General features: G+C 35.8%; 2 protein-coding genes across 3 annotated transcripts in view; both read right to left on the reverse strand.

The window, feature by feature from the left end:
- Positions 1-5,898, reverse strand: part of LOC105834535 (neuronal calcium sensor 2) — a 169,412-nt gene extending 163,514 nt beyond the window's left edge. The window contains exon 1 of one of the 2 annotated variants that reach the window (XM_036282869.1): positions 5,800-5,898. Coding sequence is in view for 1 of the 2 variants with exons in the window: in XM_036282867.1 (XP_036138760.1) it covers positions 4,874-5,053 (180 nt within the window). In the remaining variant the exon portion in view is untranslated. Of the gene's footprint in view, positions 1-4,873 lie in introns of both variants that reach the window. The other variant, XM_036282867.1, reaches the window with a different exon arrangement.
- Positions 1-5,920, reverse strand: part of LOC105834534 (neurocalcin homolog) — a 182,345-nt gene extending 176,425 nt beyond the window's left edge. The window contains exon 1 of the mRNA XM_036282870.1: positions 5,800-5,920. The gene's annotated coding sequence lies outside the window, so the exon portion shown is untranslated. The remainder of the gene's footprint in view (positions 1-5,799) is intronic.
- Between the last annotated feature and the right edge of the window lie 7,200 nt (positions 5,921-13,120).

Consider the following 13,120-nt stretch of genomic DNA (forward strand, 5'->3'; position numbering starts at 1 on the left):
AATGAAGAGCAGTAGCTGTCGAATGCAAAAACTGGCACGTATTGTTAATGTCGAAGCATCTGTGCCGATAAATAAGACGTGGAAATAGCAATATAATTTGAAGTGCAAATATTAAGAAGTGAGAATTTACTTTTCATGAATCAACAGCATGCTGAAATTCGCGTGTCTCTAGTACATTTACACTACGAAATTGTCCTCGAAGTGATATCGGTTAAACTTTCATATAATTTACTATCGCGTGCTATAATATTTATATGTGTTGTAATACTAAACTGCTAACTTATTTCGAAAGTCCTGTGAAGGCAGAACTATATATGTTCGAAAAGTTAACTTTCCTCTTTTTCACTTTTTAACGGCATAAATTATTCTTCATATATAATAAGTTTCATATAGACAATTCATGTAAAGCTTGTACACAATCAATACTTCCTATACAAATAATTTGAGTAACGAGAGAATTGTTCCATCAAACACTATATAATACGTATAACAAACGAAAAGTTAGTCAGCCAACTTAAGGTATTTTTTCTTGCAATGCAATGCTATCGGAAAAAGAATCAGATAAGTAAAACTAAAAAAGATGTATCGATATCATATTCTGGTAATTATTCAATATAATTTGAAAATAGCACGCCGAGTATCGCATGTATATAGAATGTCGTGCGGGAAATAACTCTTTTGTGTCAAATATAATTTTAACTGATCGACAGCAAATCGAAATACGAAACACAATTATAGAAATACAATAAAAAGTTGTTAGAAATTCGAAATCGCTCCTTCAGTATTCATTGAAGTTGGCGTAGTCGCTCGTAACACGACAGTTCATGAGATTATACATTTCAAACTTGATTACACTTTCTTTTTTTCACTGCTCTCGTGGAAATTAAATTTCGCCTACATTGTTTTCTTTCAAAACGACAATTTCCTAGGCTTAATAATAACAGTCGTTTCTACACTTTTTTTTTTATAAAACGTACAATTAAATTCATTATAAAATAAACACGACACAAGATATATTTAAACAGAGTGTAAGCAACTGAGTTCCGAAATTACTTAACTTTTATTCTACAAGTTACAAATATGCACTCGCGTGCCAAAATGTATCTCACAATTAGTATTAGAAGCATAATTTTAAAAATAATAAGACACGTTTCTTATTTAAAGTCATAAGAATAAACTAAATAATAATTACCATGTACAAATTGCCTCATTAGTACACATTAAATTTAAATAATTTTAATAAACTTATAATTTTTTTATAATACTATATTAAATACTATAATATTACATACAATATCAAAGAAATTCATGGTTTATCTATAATTTTTAAAATATTTCTATAATTTCTAAAATTTTACGCTCTCAATAAGATTTATAATAAAATATTTTCACATTATTAAAATAAAAGCCAGTTAATATTAATTCATACAAGTATCATGTAAAGATTTTTAACTTCAGAAAATAACAGTTTCTTAGTACGTACCAAACGTACGTGCTCCAATTTTGCTTCAGCATCTTTGCACAATGCGCAGCCAATTATATAGAATCTTACCGGCGAGCAAACAGAGATAAAGTGAGAAAAATTGTGAGCTCATTGTTGCGTAGTTTCATGTTGTTGAACAGAGAGAATTCTCGTGAGATCTACATAAAAATTCGATTATTCCAGAATTGATACATTTATTTTTATTGTCGGTCGTGTTAGCAAATAAATAATTTCCTTTCTAAAACGCAATAGATGCTCTGATATTTTTGAGATCATAAATTATTTAGAAGATTTTACGTTCTCATCATAGTTTAGTCGTCAGGTCTGTTACTCTGTTTACGGTTGGCAAGATTTACTAGTAAACTGAATTTAGTTTGTGTGTGTAGTTTGTGTATGTATGTGTGCACGTGTATATGGAGTGTGTGTACATATATTTTTCCGTAATACATACGAGAGAAAATAACGTGCCAGAATTACATTCGACCCATTCTTATGCCAGTTAAGTAATAACAGTCTCATAGTAAAATACTTGTCTTTGTTGTGACATTGAATTAAATTAGATTTCTTTAGATGTATATCTTTAGTCTTATTTTGATAAATTCATTACGCTAATTCAATTACTCAAAATATAGAAAATGAAAAATTTAACAGACAATTTATTTTAAAATTTTATTATCTTTTTCCACTTTTTTATTGCATATAAATTTAATTTTGTATTAAGAAAAACTAATTTGTTACACAAGAAATACAAGTTTATTATAGAAAACTAATCTATTTGTTTTCTAAAAAACTAATATTTTTACAGAATTACAATTATGCATAGAAAAATACACTTTTAAATTAATTTTATATAAATCTCGTAAAATTTAAAAACTTGAACGTTATTTATAATCTTTAACAATTAAAGTATTATCCATGACCTTCTCTAATCAATTTCTCAAAGAGAAATAATTTCAAACTGGTCAAATAATTTATATAACTATGAAAACAATCGTGCGTATCTTCTAATGTATTCCAAACTATCATAAACAAGAAACTTTTGTAAAGCAGCCTCTAGCTTTGCTAATGTCCGATTTTATATATATATAACAATCAAATAATCTTTATTTCATATACAAGTAATGTTGTCCAATAGATTCAAAATTGAAATGTAAATTAAACATTTATAGTCAAGTGTTAAAAACCACCGACTAAAAATTTTTTTACAATATACGTATGTTTTAATACCTTTACATTGATATACGAGCTTTCAGCGGCATGTCGCATAATTGTAACTTTATATCACTAACATACTTGAAATAAAAACTCTAGATATCATGTTCAAGGATTGTGATAAAATACGGTACGATAAAATACGCGTAAGCGTGTGTCATGAAATCATATCTGTTTCTCTGTAAATACGTATCAAAGTAACCGGAAGCGAATAACTATCGCTAAACAGCAGGATATTTCCGCAACGCAAAATATAATTAATTTTTAGCAAATTAAAAATACCAAAATATTTCGAATAAAATATTATGTTCATGTTTAATTCTTTCAAAATATTTCCATTTGAAAAAAACTGTTTGAGAAAACTTATGTTAAAAAATTCTTCAAGATTTTGGAAGTGAATACTATTTTGTGAAGAAATATTGGAAAAATTATTTAATATAATTAAATTAATAAATTCTCATATCAAAGATTTAACACTTTCGGTTTTAATACATTTATTTTTGCATGGAATCATACAGCCTTTTTAATATAAATCTTCTCATCATTGTATACATGTACGAAGGTATCAAGATATGAAAATAACATCGAAAACTGTCTTTTATAAGATTATAAAACTATCTTATGTAGTTATGTTTCATATTGAAATATTTTTAATACATCTAAATATCTCCCGTAGAATATTTTCTTTGTAATTATTTTATATAGATATATAATGACATATAGAAGACTTTGATAACCCTTTTACAAACAAGAGAGTTGTATGTATTTGATCAGATCGAAAGGATTGTAAAAGAAATAAAAATGAATCTAAGCTCAGACAGAGAACAGAATATAAAATCTTGGACCAGAGGGAGAAACGGAATTAAACTCGGCGCAATACAATTCGGGATAATGCTCGGAATGGAGCAGAATCCAATACGAATGTTGAATGAAAATACGACGGCAACTCTTCGGAATGAGTCGTTCATTACTCCACGTTCTCCGCAGCATAATTGTACGTCTGCGATATTTCAACGATGCCGAAAGAAAAGAGATTGACTAAGCACGCAATCGCGAAATAGAATTTGATAATATTCAACGTAATGGTAGAAATAATATTAAAATTCAAGATACGAGGTATTATTTCTGACATTCCTAACGAGTCTGCCAAACTACAGACGTTTTATTTTAGGAAGATTTTTAAAAAAGTAACAATATTTTCAAAGTTTTTTAAATAAATTGTAGATGAGAACGTAGAATCACTCATAACCAGCATTCTTCTCTTTAAATACGTAATTAAATATGTGCCATCTCTTTTTAAAATAAATAACAGTTTATATTGCGGGATTAGCAGCTCTTTAACATGATTTTGAATTTCATCTTTCTCTGTCTGTCTCTCTGTCTGTCTCTCTCTCTCTCTCTCTCTCTCTCTCTCTCTCTCTCTCTCTCTCTCTTTCTCTCTCTCTCAATTTTAATTATCCATTAAAAAAAATTAAAGTTAATATAAATTTATATCAAAACATTAATAAACGTATTTACTATAATCAAACGTACCGTAAATTACAGAGTTCCAGATTTTTATATGTCATATGCCACAGTTTGTTTTAACCGCATTCACAGGCAATTTATGTACTCATAAATAATTCACATATGATTTTGAATAACATCGCGTTCTGATGAATACGGGGATTTTAACGCAATTTATTTCTCCCAGCAAAATTTTAATTTTAATCTAATCATACAAATTATTGCGATTATTTGAAGCAAGACAAAATCGTGAAAATATTTTCTTAATAATTTGCAGTTATGATATGATACAGTTCTGCGATAGAAAGAACTTTGGCTGACATTAAGAAAATTTAAAAAATCCTTAGTTTCTTTTCAAAAAGGCTTAATGTACATATGGGAACATTGTAATAAAAATTTTATCAATGTTATCTGTCATTATTACGTTAATTATTAGTGAATCTTATACAAAATGTGACAGAAGGGATGGTATTATTTTTTCAACTAAAGCCGATTTTTAAAAAACCATAAAGGCATTCGATATTTTTATGTAATATCTGCGTCAAATTTTTAGACGACATAAATGTTTGAAGGGACGAAGGCGATTTCAAGGCACGTTTCGTATTCGTAGGAGACACCTGTCGCGAGGGCAGTAGAAAGTAAGCTGAAATAAAAGACAGATCGTGGACTCACCGAATGTCGCCGGGTGCAGGTGTCACGATGCCCGCGGGTATCCGCGACGTGGTCCCGCGCAGGATGCACACCGTCGTCGCAGGAGGCAGGTTGACGGAAGACGCGTCGTCGTGGACCACCAGCGGGGATTCTTGACGCCCAAACAACACGTACCAAACACGCACCCACGCACGCATGCATGCATACGCGGCGGCGACAGTAGACCGCGCGCGCGACATATAACAGGAGAGAGAGAGAGAGAGAGAGAGAGAGAGAGAGAGAAAGAGACACGTAGGAAAAGAAGAGGGGAGAAAGGCGAGGACAGACGTGAGTGACATTTTCAAAACAAATTCGTACACATTCACGCGTCACTCAGGCACACGCACACACACACGAATACGCGGAGAGCAACGGGAGATGCATACGCACGCACACACGCACCTATGGCAGTCGCACACCTGACGCGGCGAAGACGAGACGAGGATGCGTTCGCGAGTAAGAACGGAGCAAGACGCGGGGGAGAGAAAGAGAGAGAGAGAGAAAGAGAGACGGACGATCGCGTGGGATCAACGCGACTGACAGAAACGCAGATACGCGCACATCGTCGTTAAAATGTACACAATGCGGACCTGGACGCGCGGCGCGGCGCGGAGTCGCGCGAAGAAAACGGAAAACCGCTCGTTTCCCCTCCCTCCCCCTTCTCGTCGGGACTCGTCTCGCGCGCCGTACCGCAGTGATGTTTTCGACAATCGGTCCCGGATCGGTCCCGCAGCGAGCGCGATAAACGGCGCGGAATCGCGCGCGCAACAGCGGACAGCGGGGAAAAACGCGCGCGCGACCGTCCTCGCGCGAAGACGGCCCGGACTCGCGGGGGAGGTTTTGCGTGACGCGCATCGGTCGACCGTCCGCGGAAAGCGGCCGGCGCGTTTACATATCGCCTTACTAACCTATGCGTCGCACGTCGGCCGGTCGTCGCGGTTGCCTGCTCAGCGAGTTCAAAACATTTCCGCGACACTGACTTGTGCGGCTAACACGACGGCTGCCATATTGGAATCCCATTCCACGATCGCCACCGATCAGGCGCGTACGGGAGCGACGCCACGCGGGAATTCTATGGGAATGATTTCCCTAATTTATCTTATACTTATGAAATAAATAGACTTTGTAAAGTTATACGTGTTTACTAATATCAAGCTTACAAAAGAATAAATAATTTCTTTTTTTAATAAACAACATTCCTTTTTTTAGTATCTAAGAAACATAAATTGCTTGAAATTAGTTTGATAACAAATAAATAAAGAAACTAGAAAATAACTAAAAATGGGGAATAAATCGCAAGGGCTGCCACAGTACTCCCTCCCCAGCGACGTTCTACGTTGCGAAACGAACTTTCTTCTTGGGACCACAGTATGTTCTTAAAGGTCGAGAAGGCAAAACTGAAGGAATGGATGAAGTGGCAGGAAAAGAAACAGCAAGATGATCCAGAGGAATTTCCTTGGGTAAAAAGGCTGGTTTGAGACGTTCCGTGGAGACGTTAACAATTTTACCTGCAATATCAATAGTAAAAAGGTATTCATTAACACGTTTAACAACACGAAAAGGGCCAGAATAAGGTGGTTGAAGTGATTTCTTTAAACAATCTTCTCTGAGCCAAACATGAGAACAATCAGACAAAGCAGGATGATGAAAAGGAGTAGTTTTACAATGATGAGCAGTAGGTCTGGATTTAATCAATCTCATATGTTCTCTATGTTTTTCAATAAAAATTTCAGGATCCGCAGGCAAATCTTCATCAATGAAAAATTCTCCAGGTAAACGAAGAGTAGATCCATAAAGCATTTCAGCAGGAGAAGCTTGTAAATCTTCTTTAAAACAAGTCCGAAGTCCAAGTAAAACGGAGGGTAAAACTTCAATCCAATTATTCTTAGCATGACACATGATAGCACTCTTCAAGGTACGATGCCATCTTTCCAGAATTCCATTAGAAGCAGGATGATAAGCAGAAGTTCTGACACGCTCACAGCCAATAAGATTAGTAAGAGCTTTAAATAAAGCAGCTTCAAATTGAGGACCTTGGTCCGTAGTGACTGTAAATGGAGCACCGTATCTTGCAACCCAGTGTGAATAAAAGGCCGTAGAAACAATATCAGCAGTGACTTCAGATAAAGGAACAGCTTCAGGCCATCTGGAGAACCGATCAATCATAGTAAGACAATACCGAAAACCTTGACAGACAGGAAGAGGTCCAATTAAATCAAGATGTATATGTTGAAAACGTTGATCTGGAACAGAAATCTTGACAGGTAAATTTTTGTTATGTCTTGAAATCTTGGAACGCTGACAAGAAAGACAAGATCTTGACCATTCTTTAATGTCTTTTTTAATTGAAGGCCAAACAAATTTTTGTTGAATTTGTTTTAAAGTCGCTCTACCACTAGGATGAGCCAAACCGTGAACAATATCAAAAATTCTTCTTCGTAAACGTAAAGGAACATAAGGACGAATATTCTCAGTGGAACAATCACAAAATATAGGTGAAATTGAACCAGTAAGAATTAATTTTTGTAGCTTAAGAGAAGAATTGTTAAAAAGAGATTTAAGTTCTTCATCTTCCTTTTGACAGTTAGCAAGATCTTCAAGAGAAACAATGACAGGCAAAGAAATAGCATTAATTCTTGAAAATAAATCAGCAACAATATTATCTCTTCCAGAAATATGTCTGATGTCAGTGGAAAATTGTGCAATAAAATCCAGTTGACGAATTTGCCGAGGAGAAGCTTTATCCATCTTCTGATGAAAGGCAAATATTAAAGGTTTATGATCTGTTTGAATAATAAATTCACGTCCTTCAAGAAGATATCTGAAATGTTTAATAGCAGAATAAATACTAAGAAGCTCTCTATCATAAGTGCTATAATTACATTGAGTATCATTTAATTTTTTAGAGAAAAAGGCAATCGGTTTGGAAATCCCATCAATAATTTGTTCCAAGGCCGCTCCAATAGCAAAATCAGAAGCATCACAAGAAAGAATAAGAGGAACTGCAGGAACAGGATGAGTCAAAGTAGTAATCTTGGTAAGTTCTTCTTTACAAAAACGAAAAGCTTCCTCCGCTTCAGGTGTCCAAATAATTAGTCTTCTATCACGCTTCTTACTGTCCTTTAAATAATCTGTCAAAATAGCTTGATGTTTAGCAGCATCTTTTAAACACCGGCGATAGAAATTAATGACTCCTAAAAATCTTCGTAAGTCTAGAAATGTTTTAGGCTTTTTAAAATCAATAATAGCTTTAATTTTCTCTGTTGTAGGCTTGATTCCTTGATTAGAAATTAAAAAGCCAAGAAAGGAAATTTCAGACTGGCCAAAAAGACTTTTTGATAAATTAATAGTCATACCAAACTGTTTAAGACGAGAGAAAAGAATTTCAAGATGTTCAAAGTGTTCTTCAACATTATTAGAGGCTATTAAAATGTCATCTAAATAGCAAAAACAGAAGTCTAAGCCAGCAAGAATAATATTCATAAGACGTTGAAAAGTCTGAGCAGCATTACATAGTCCGAAAGGCATGACAAGAAATTCAAAAAGACCGAAAGGAGTGGTTACAGCCGTCTTAGGTATATCTTCAGCAGCAACAGGAACTTGATAATAAGCCTTGACCAAGTCAATTTTAGAAAATATATTCTTACCATGTAATCCCATTGTTAAATCTTGAATATGTGGGAGAGGGTAACGGTCAGGAACAGTAATAGCATTAAGAGCACGATAATCTCCACAAAGTCTCCAGGAATTATCATTTTTAGGGACCATGTGCAGTGGAGAAGACCAACAGCTACTAGAAGGCCTACAAATACCTTGCTCAATCATAAGGTTAAATTCTTCACGAGCAAATTTAAGCTTCTCAGGAGAAAGTCTTCGTGGAGTAACAGAAATAGGAGGTCCTCTTGTAACAATATGATGTTCAACTTGATGTAACTTGTTGGAAGTCAAAGGTGCAAAATGCGTTAATTCAGGAAATCTTGCAAGGATTTTATGGTAAGGTGAGTCAGGAGAAGTAGTGCAAATCGACAAGTGATTAACATTAGACAGTTTCCCTTTAAATGACAATCCAGTAACACTGTCTAAAAGTTTTTTATTCTTGATGTCGATTAAAATCCCGTAATGACTCAAAAAGTCAGCTCCTAAAATAGGACGTTGAATATCCGCGACACAAAATTTCCATTTAAAATTTCTGCGCAGTCCAAGATTTAAAACTAAGGTTTTAACTCCATAGGTATTAATCCTGGATCCATTAGCAGCAAACAGTTTAAAAGATGAAGAAGATTGAGAAAACTGAGCTAATCTTTTAGGAATCAATGAAATGTCAGCTCCGGTATCGACAAGAAAATTGAGTAATGAAGTTTTATCAGTAACAATGAGGCGACTACAAGGTAAACCGTCACAATCTGCCTCATGACTCAACGGCAAAATCAGTTTTCCGGATTTGCAGTAAAAGCTTTAGACATAGCACAAGGTATTGTACATTTTTGAGCTTTATCACCAAATTTCTTATGATAAAAACAAGTAGGCACTTTATCAGATTTATCAGATTTATCAGATTTATCAGATTTATCATTCTTGAAATACTTATTCCGAGAATTTGATCTAAATCTCTTGTTATAATTAAATCTAGATCTCGATCTGCTTCTATAGCGTTTAACTTCTAAAGCGGAAATTCTACGCTCCAAATCAGCTAAACTAGAGGAACCAGATTCAGGTGTAGAAGTTACAGCGGCAATTTGTAAGCCCGAATCTCTCTCCAAAATTTTATCAGCTAATTCAGCAAGCTTGATTAAAGGAGCTTCATCAACAACAGCTAAAGTAGCTTGAACTCTAAGAGGTAATCTTTGAAGCCAGATCGAATGGAGAATATTCTCAGAAATAGCATTTCCAGCTAATTGTTTAAGTTCTCGAAGCAATTCCGTCGGCTTTTTATCATTTAATTCAATTCCAGCTAATAATTGACGTAACCTTTTCTCCTCAGAATCAGAAAATCGATTTATAAGTACATTTTTTAAATAAAGATATTTATCTCGCTCTGGAGGATTTTCAACGATCTCAGCAACAGCTACTAAAGCTTGTTCATCAAGGTGACGTATAACCGAATTATATTTAACATCATCAGAACGAATTCTATATATTAAAAATTCACTTTCCAATTGAGCAAACCAAAGTTTCGGTTGTTTATGCCAAAAAGATGGCAATTTCAAAAGACGGAATTCATTCGAGTGAATTTCTTGGGTGTCACCTCGTATAGCTGATGAATGTTGATCAGAAAAGAGAGTCCGGTTAACATCATGTTGATCCTTCGTTTCCAGAAGCAGATGTTCTTGAGGTTGTTCAGTCGATGTCCCAGGAGAAGACACAGGAGAACGTTCAACAGGCATCTCGAAGAAAGATTTCAAATTTCGTGCACGACAATCGTCAGGAGAGCCAAAACGTAAACTCGATTCTTTGACAGGCTTGTCTTTTCTATCACGTCGGGGTCACCAGTTATGGGAATGATTTCCCTAATTTATCTTATACTTATGAAATAAATAGACTTTGTAAAGTTATACGTGTTTACTAATATCAAGCTTACAAAAGAATAAATAATTTCTTTTTTTAATAAACAACATTCCTTTTTTTAGTATCTAAGAAACATAAATTGCTTGAAATTAGTTTGATAACAAATAAATAAAGAAACTAGAAAATAACTAAAAATGGGGAATAAATCGCAAGGGCTGCCACAATTCGCGCGACCGTGCCGCTATCTCGTGACGTCGGTCGCAAGCTGAATGCGCGAGCATTCGGCACCACACGGCATGTCGTGTAACCGACGGATAATAATGAACAGATGGAAATAAAAAATAACATTGTATACCATATATCGTACAAAAAGAGCTCTTTTCAAGTGTTATGTTCTATCAGAGAGGAACCTGAGAGCGATCATCGCGTCGTTTTAGGTGTTTTCATCCATCAACGCCTCTATGTGCACAAAATGTGCACACTGAATTATGTAGTTAAATATCTATGAATCCCGTAGATAATGTGTATGATTTTTTGGGTCTCTTCTATGCTATGTCCACGTTTATTAGGTTCTGTTTCATGCTATACCCGTAAATTTTACAATTATATGCATTCATATTTTAAATCTGTTTTATGCAAATGTGCACAATCGTGTTCTCTAAATGTGCAATACCACATATACATGATATAAATTCATGCAATTAATTGATTTGATAAAAATTCACTCACCGATTGCTGTCGCTGCTTCTGCTGCTGATGCTGCTGCTGCTTATACATTCTTTTTCCGGTTTTGATTCTGAAAATGTGATAAATATTATTCCTAAACTCAAACACAAAAGCAGGTAAAGAAATGTATCACTTGAAAAAATAATATATTTACCGAGTCGCTCCATGGATACCGCTTTCTGCTGACATCATCCTGCTATTCTCGAACCGCACATTAATAACGATCGCTCGATACTTTATTCGGCACTCCCGATATTACGGATAATATATCACACACGACACACGAGTAAAGCGTAAACTGCGCGCGAGAATTTCACTTGGCGCGACCGTTACATTTGAAAAAATACGTGAAAAGGACGGCTCGTCTGATTGGCGACGAAAATCAACATGGCACAAAAGTGGCGTGACGTCACGTAACTTCGTGGAAACGCAGGTCGAGGAAAACCGTTTGAATAAAAATTACGCGCCGAGATACGACAAACGGAGACAAATTGATTGTTTCGAGAATTTTATATGTTCGCACGACGACTAGTAGCACTTCAATTGGCACTCGTGATACTCTATCGAACGTATCCTCTTCAAACTTTCTTCGAATGCGCACGCGAACACTTCACTCGGAACCCGCAAACGCACGATGCCGCGCTTTACACATGAATACTGTCTCTGTACGGAAGATCTTATATGGCTCGCGTATCGTTTGCTAGCGCGACGACTCTCGACACAACACCGTACTCCGTACCTGCGCACAATGAATTCTGAAGAGAACACGCGAACACGCACGGAGTCAACAGAACGTCCGATGCGTCCGACCGGCGCTGGAGCGCGGAGCAACATGGCGGCGGCAGCGGCGTACGGTGACTCGGCGCTACTCGGCGCAAGCGCGGCGAGTCAACCGCCGAGTGGCGCCGACTAGCGCCGAGTACCGCCGAGTCTGCCTGCCAGCAGTCACGTACGCCACTCCAGCGCCGGTCGGACGTTCCGTCGACTCCGTGCGTGTCTCGCGTTCAGAATTCATTGTGCGCAGGTACGGGGTTGTGTTTAGAGTGCCGTCGCGCTAACAAACGAAACGCGAGCCATGCGAGATCGTATGTTACAGAGGTCGCCAAGTGAAATTCTCGCGCACGGTTTACGCTTTACTCGTGTATGATATATTATCCATAATATCGGGAGTGCCGAATAAAGTATCGGGCGATCGTTATTAATGTGCGGTTCGAGAATAGCAGGATGATGTCAGCAGCTAGAAAGCGGAATCCATGGAGCGACTCGGTATTCCGGAAAAAGAATGTAGCAGTAGCAGCAGCAACATCAGCAGCAGGAGCAGCGACAGCAATCGGTGAGCACATTTTTATCAAATCAATTATTTGAATTTATATCATGTATATGTGGTATTGCACATTTATAGAAGACGATTATGCACATTTGCATAAAACAGATTTAAAATATGAATGCATATAATTGTAAAATTTACGGGTATAGCATAAAACAGAACCAAATAAACGTGGACATAGCATATAAGAGACCCAAAAAGTCATGCAAATTACCTACGGGATTCATAGATATTTGACTACATAATTCAATGTGCACATTTTGTGCATATAAAGGCGCTGATGGATGAAAACACCTAACGACGCGATAACCGCTCTCAGGTTTCTCTCTGGTTCTATTGATAAAGAAATTATGTATTATCAATCAAAGAGAGAAGCCCGAAGGAGCGGCCACGATTTATAATTACGATTAGGGTTGTCGTTTTATTTTTCAAGAATCTTTCAAATATTAATCTTTTAATGTCACGATCGAATACTTTTGGATAGTATAATTTTAAGAAATTAATAAAATTTTTAAAACACCTCCATGTAATTTTTTAAATAATTGTATATCAACTGTTTAATTGCAGTATATATATTTCATTAATTTAACGATATTTTATTGTAAATCAAAAAAAATAGAGAGCATGTACAATATTTATATCATTAATTGCTATATTATATTTTACTATTA

This window comes from Monomorium pharaonis, chromosome 2, assembly GCF_013373865.1.
Source record: "Monomorium pharaonis isolate MP-MQ-018 chromosome 2, ASM1337386v2, whole genome shotgun sequence".
NCBI lineage: Eukaryota > Metazoa > Arthropoda > Insecta > Hymenoptera > Formicidae > Monomorium > Monomorium pharaonis.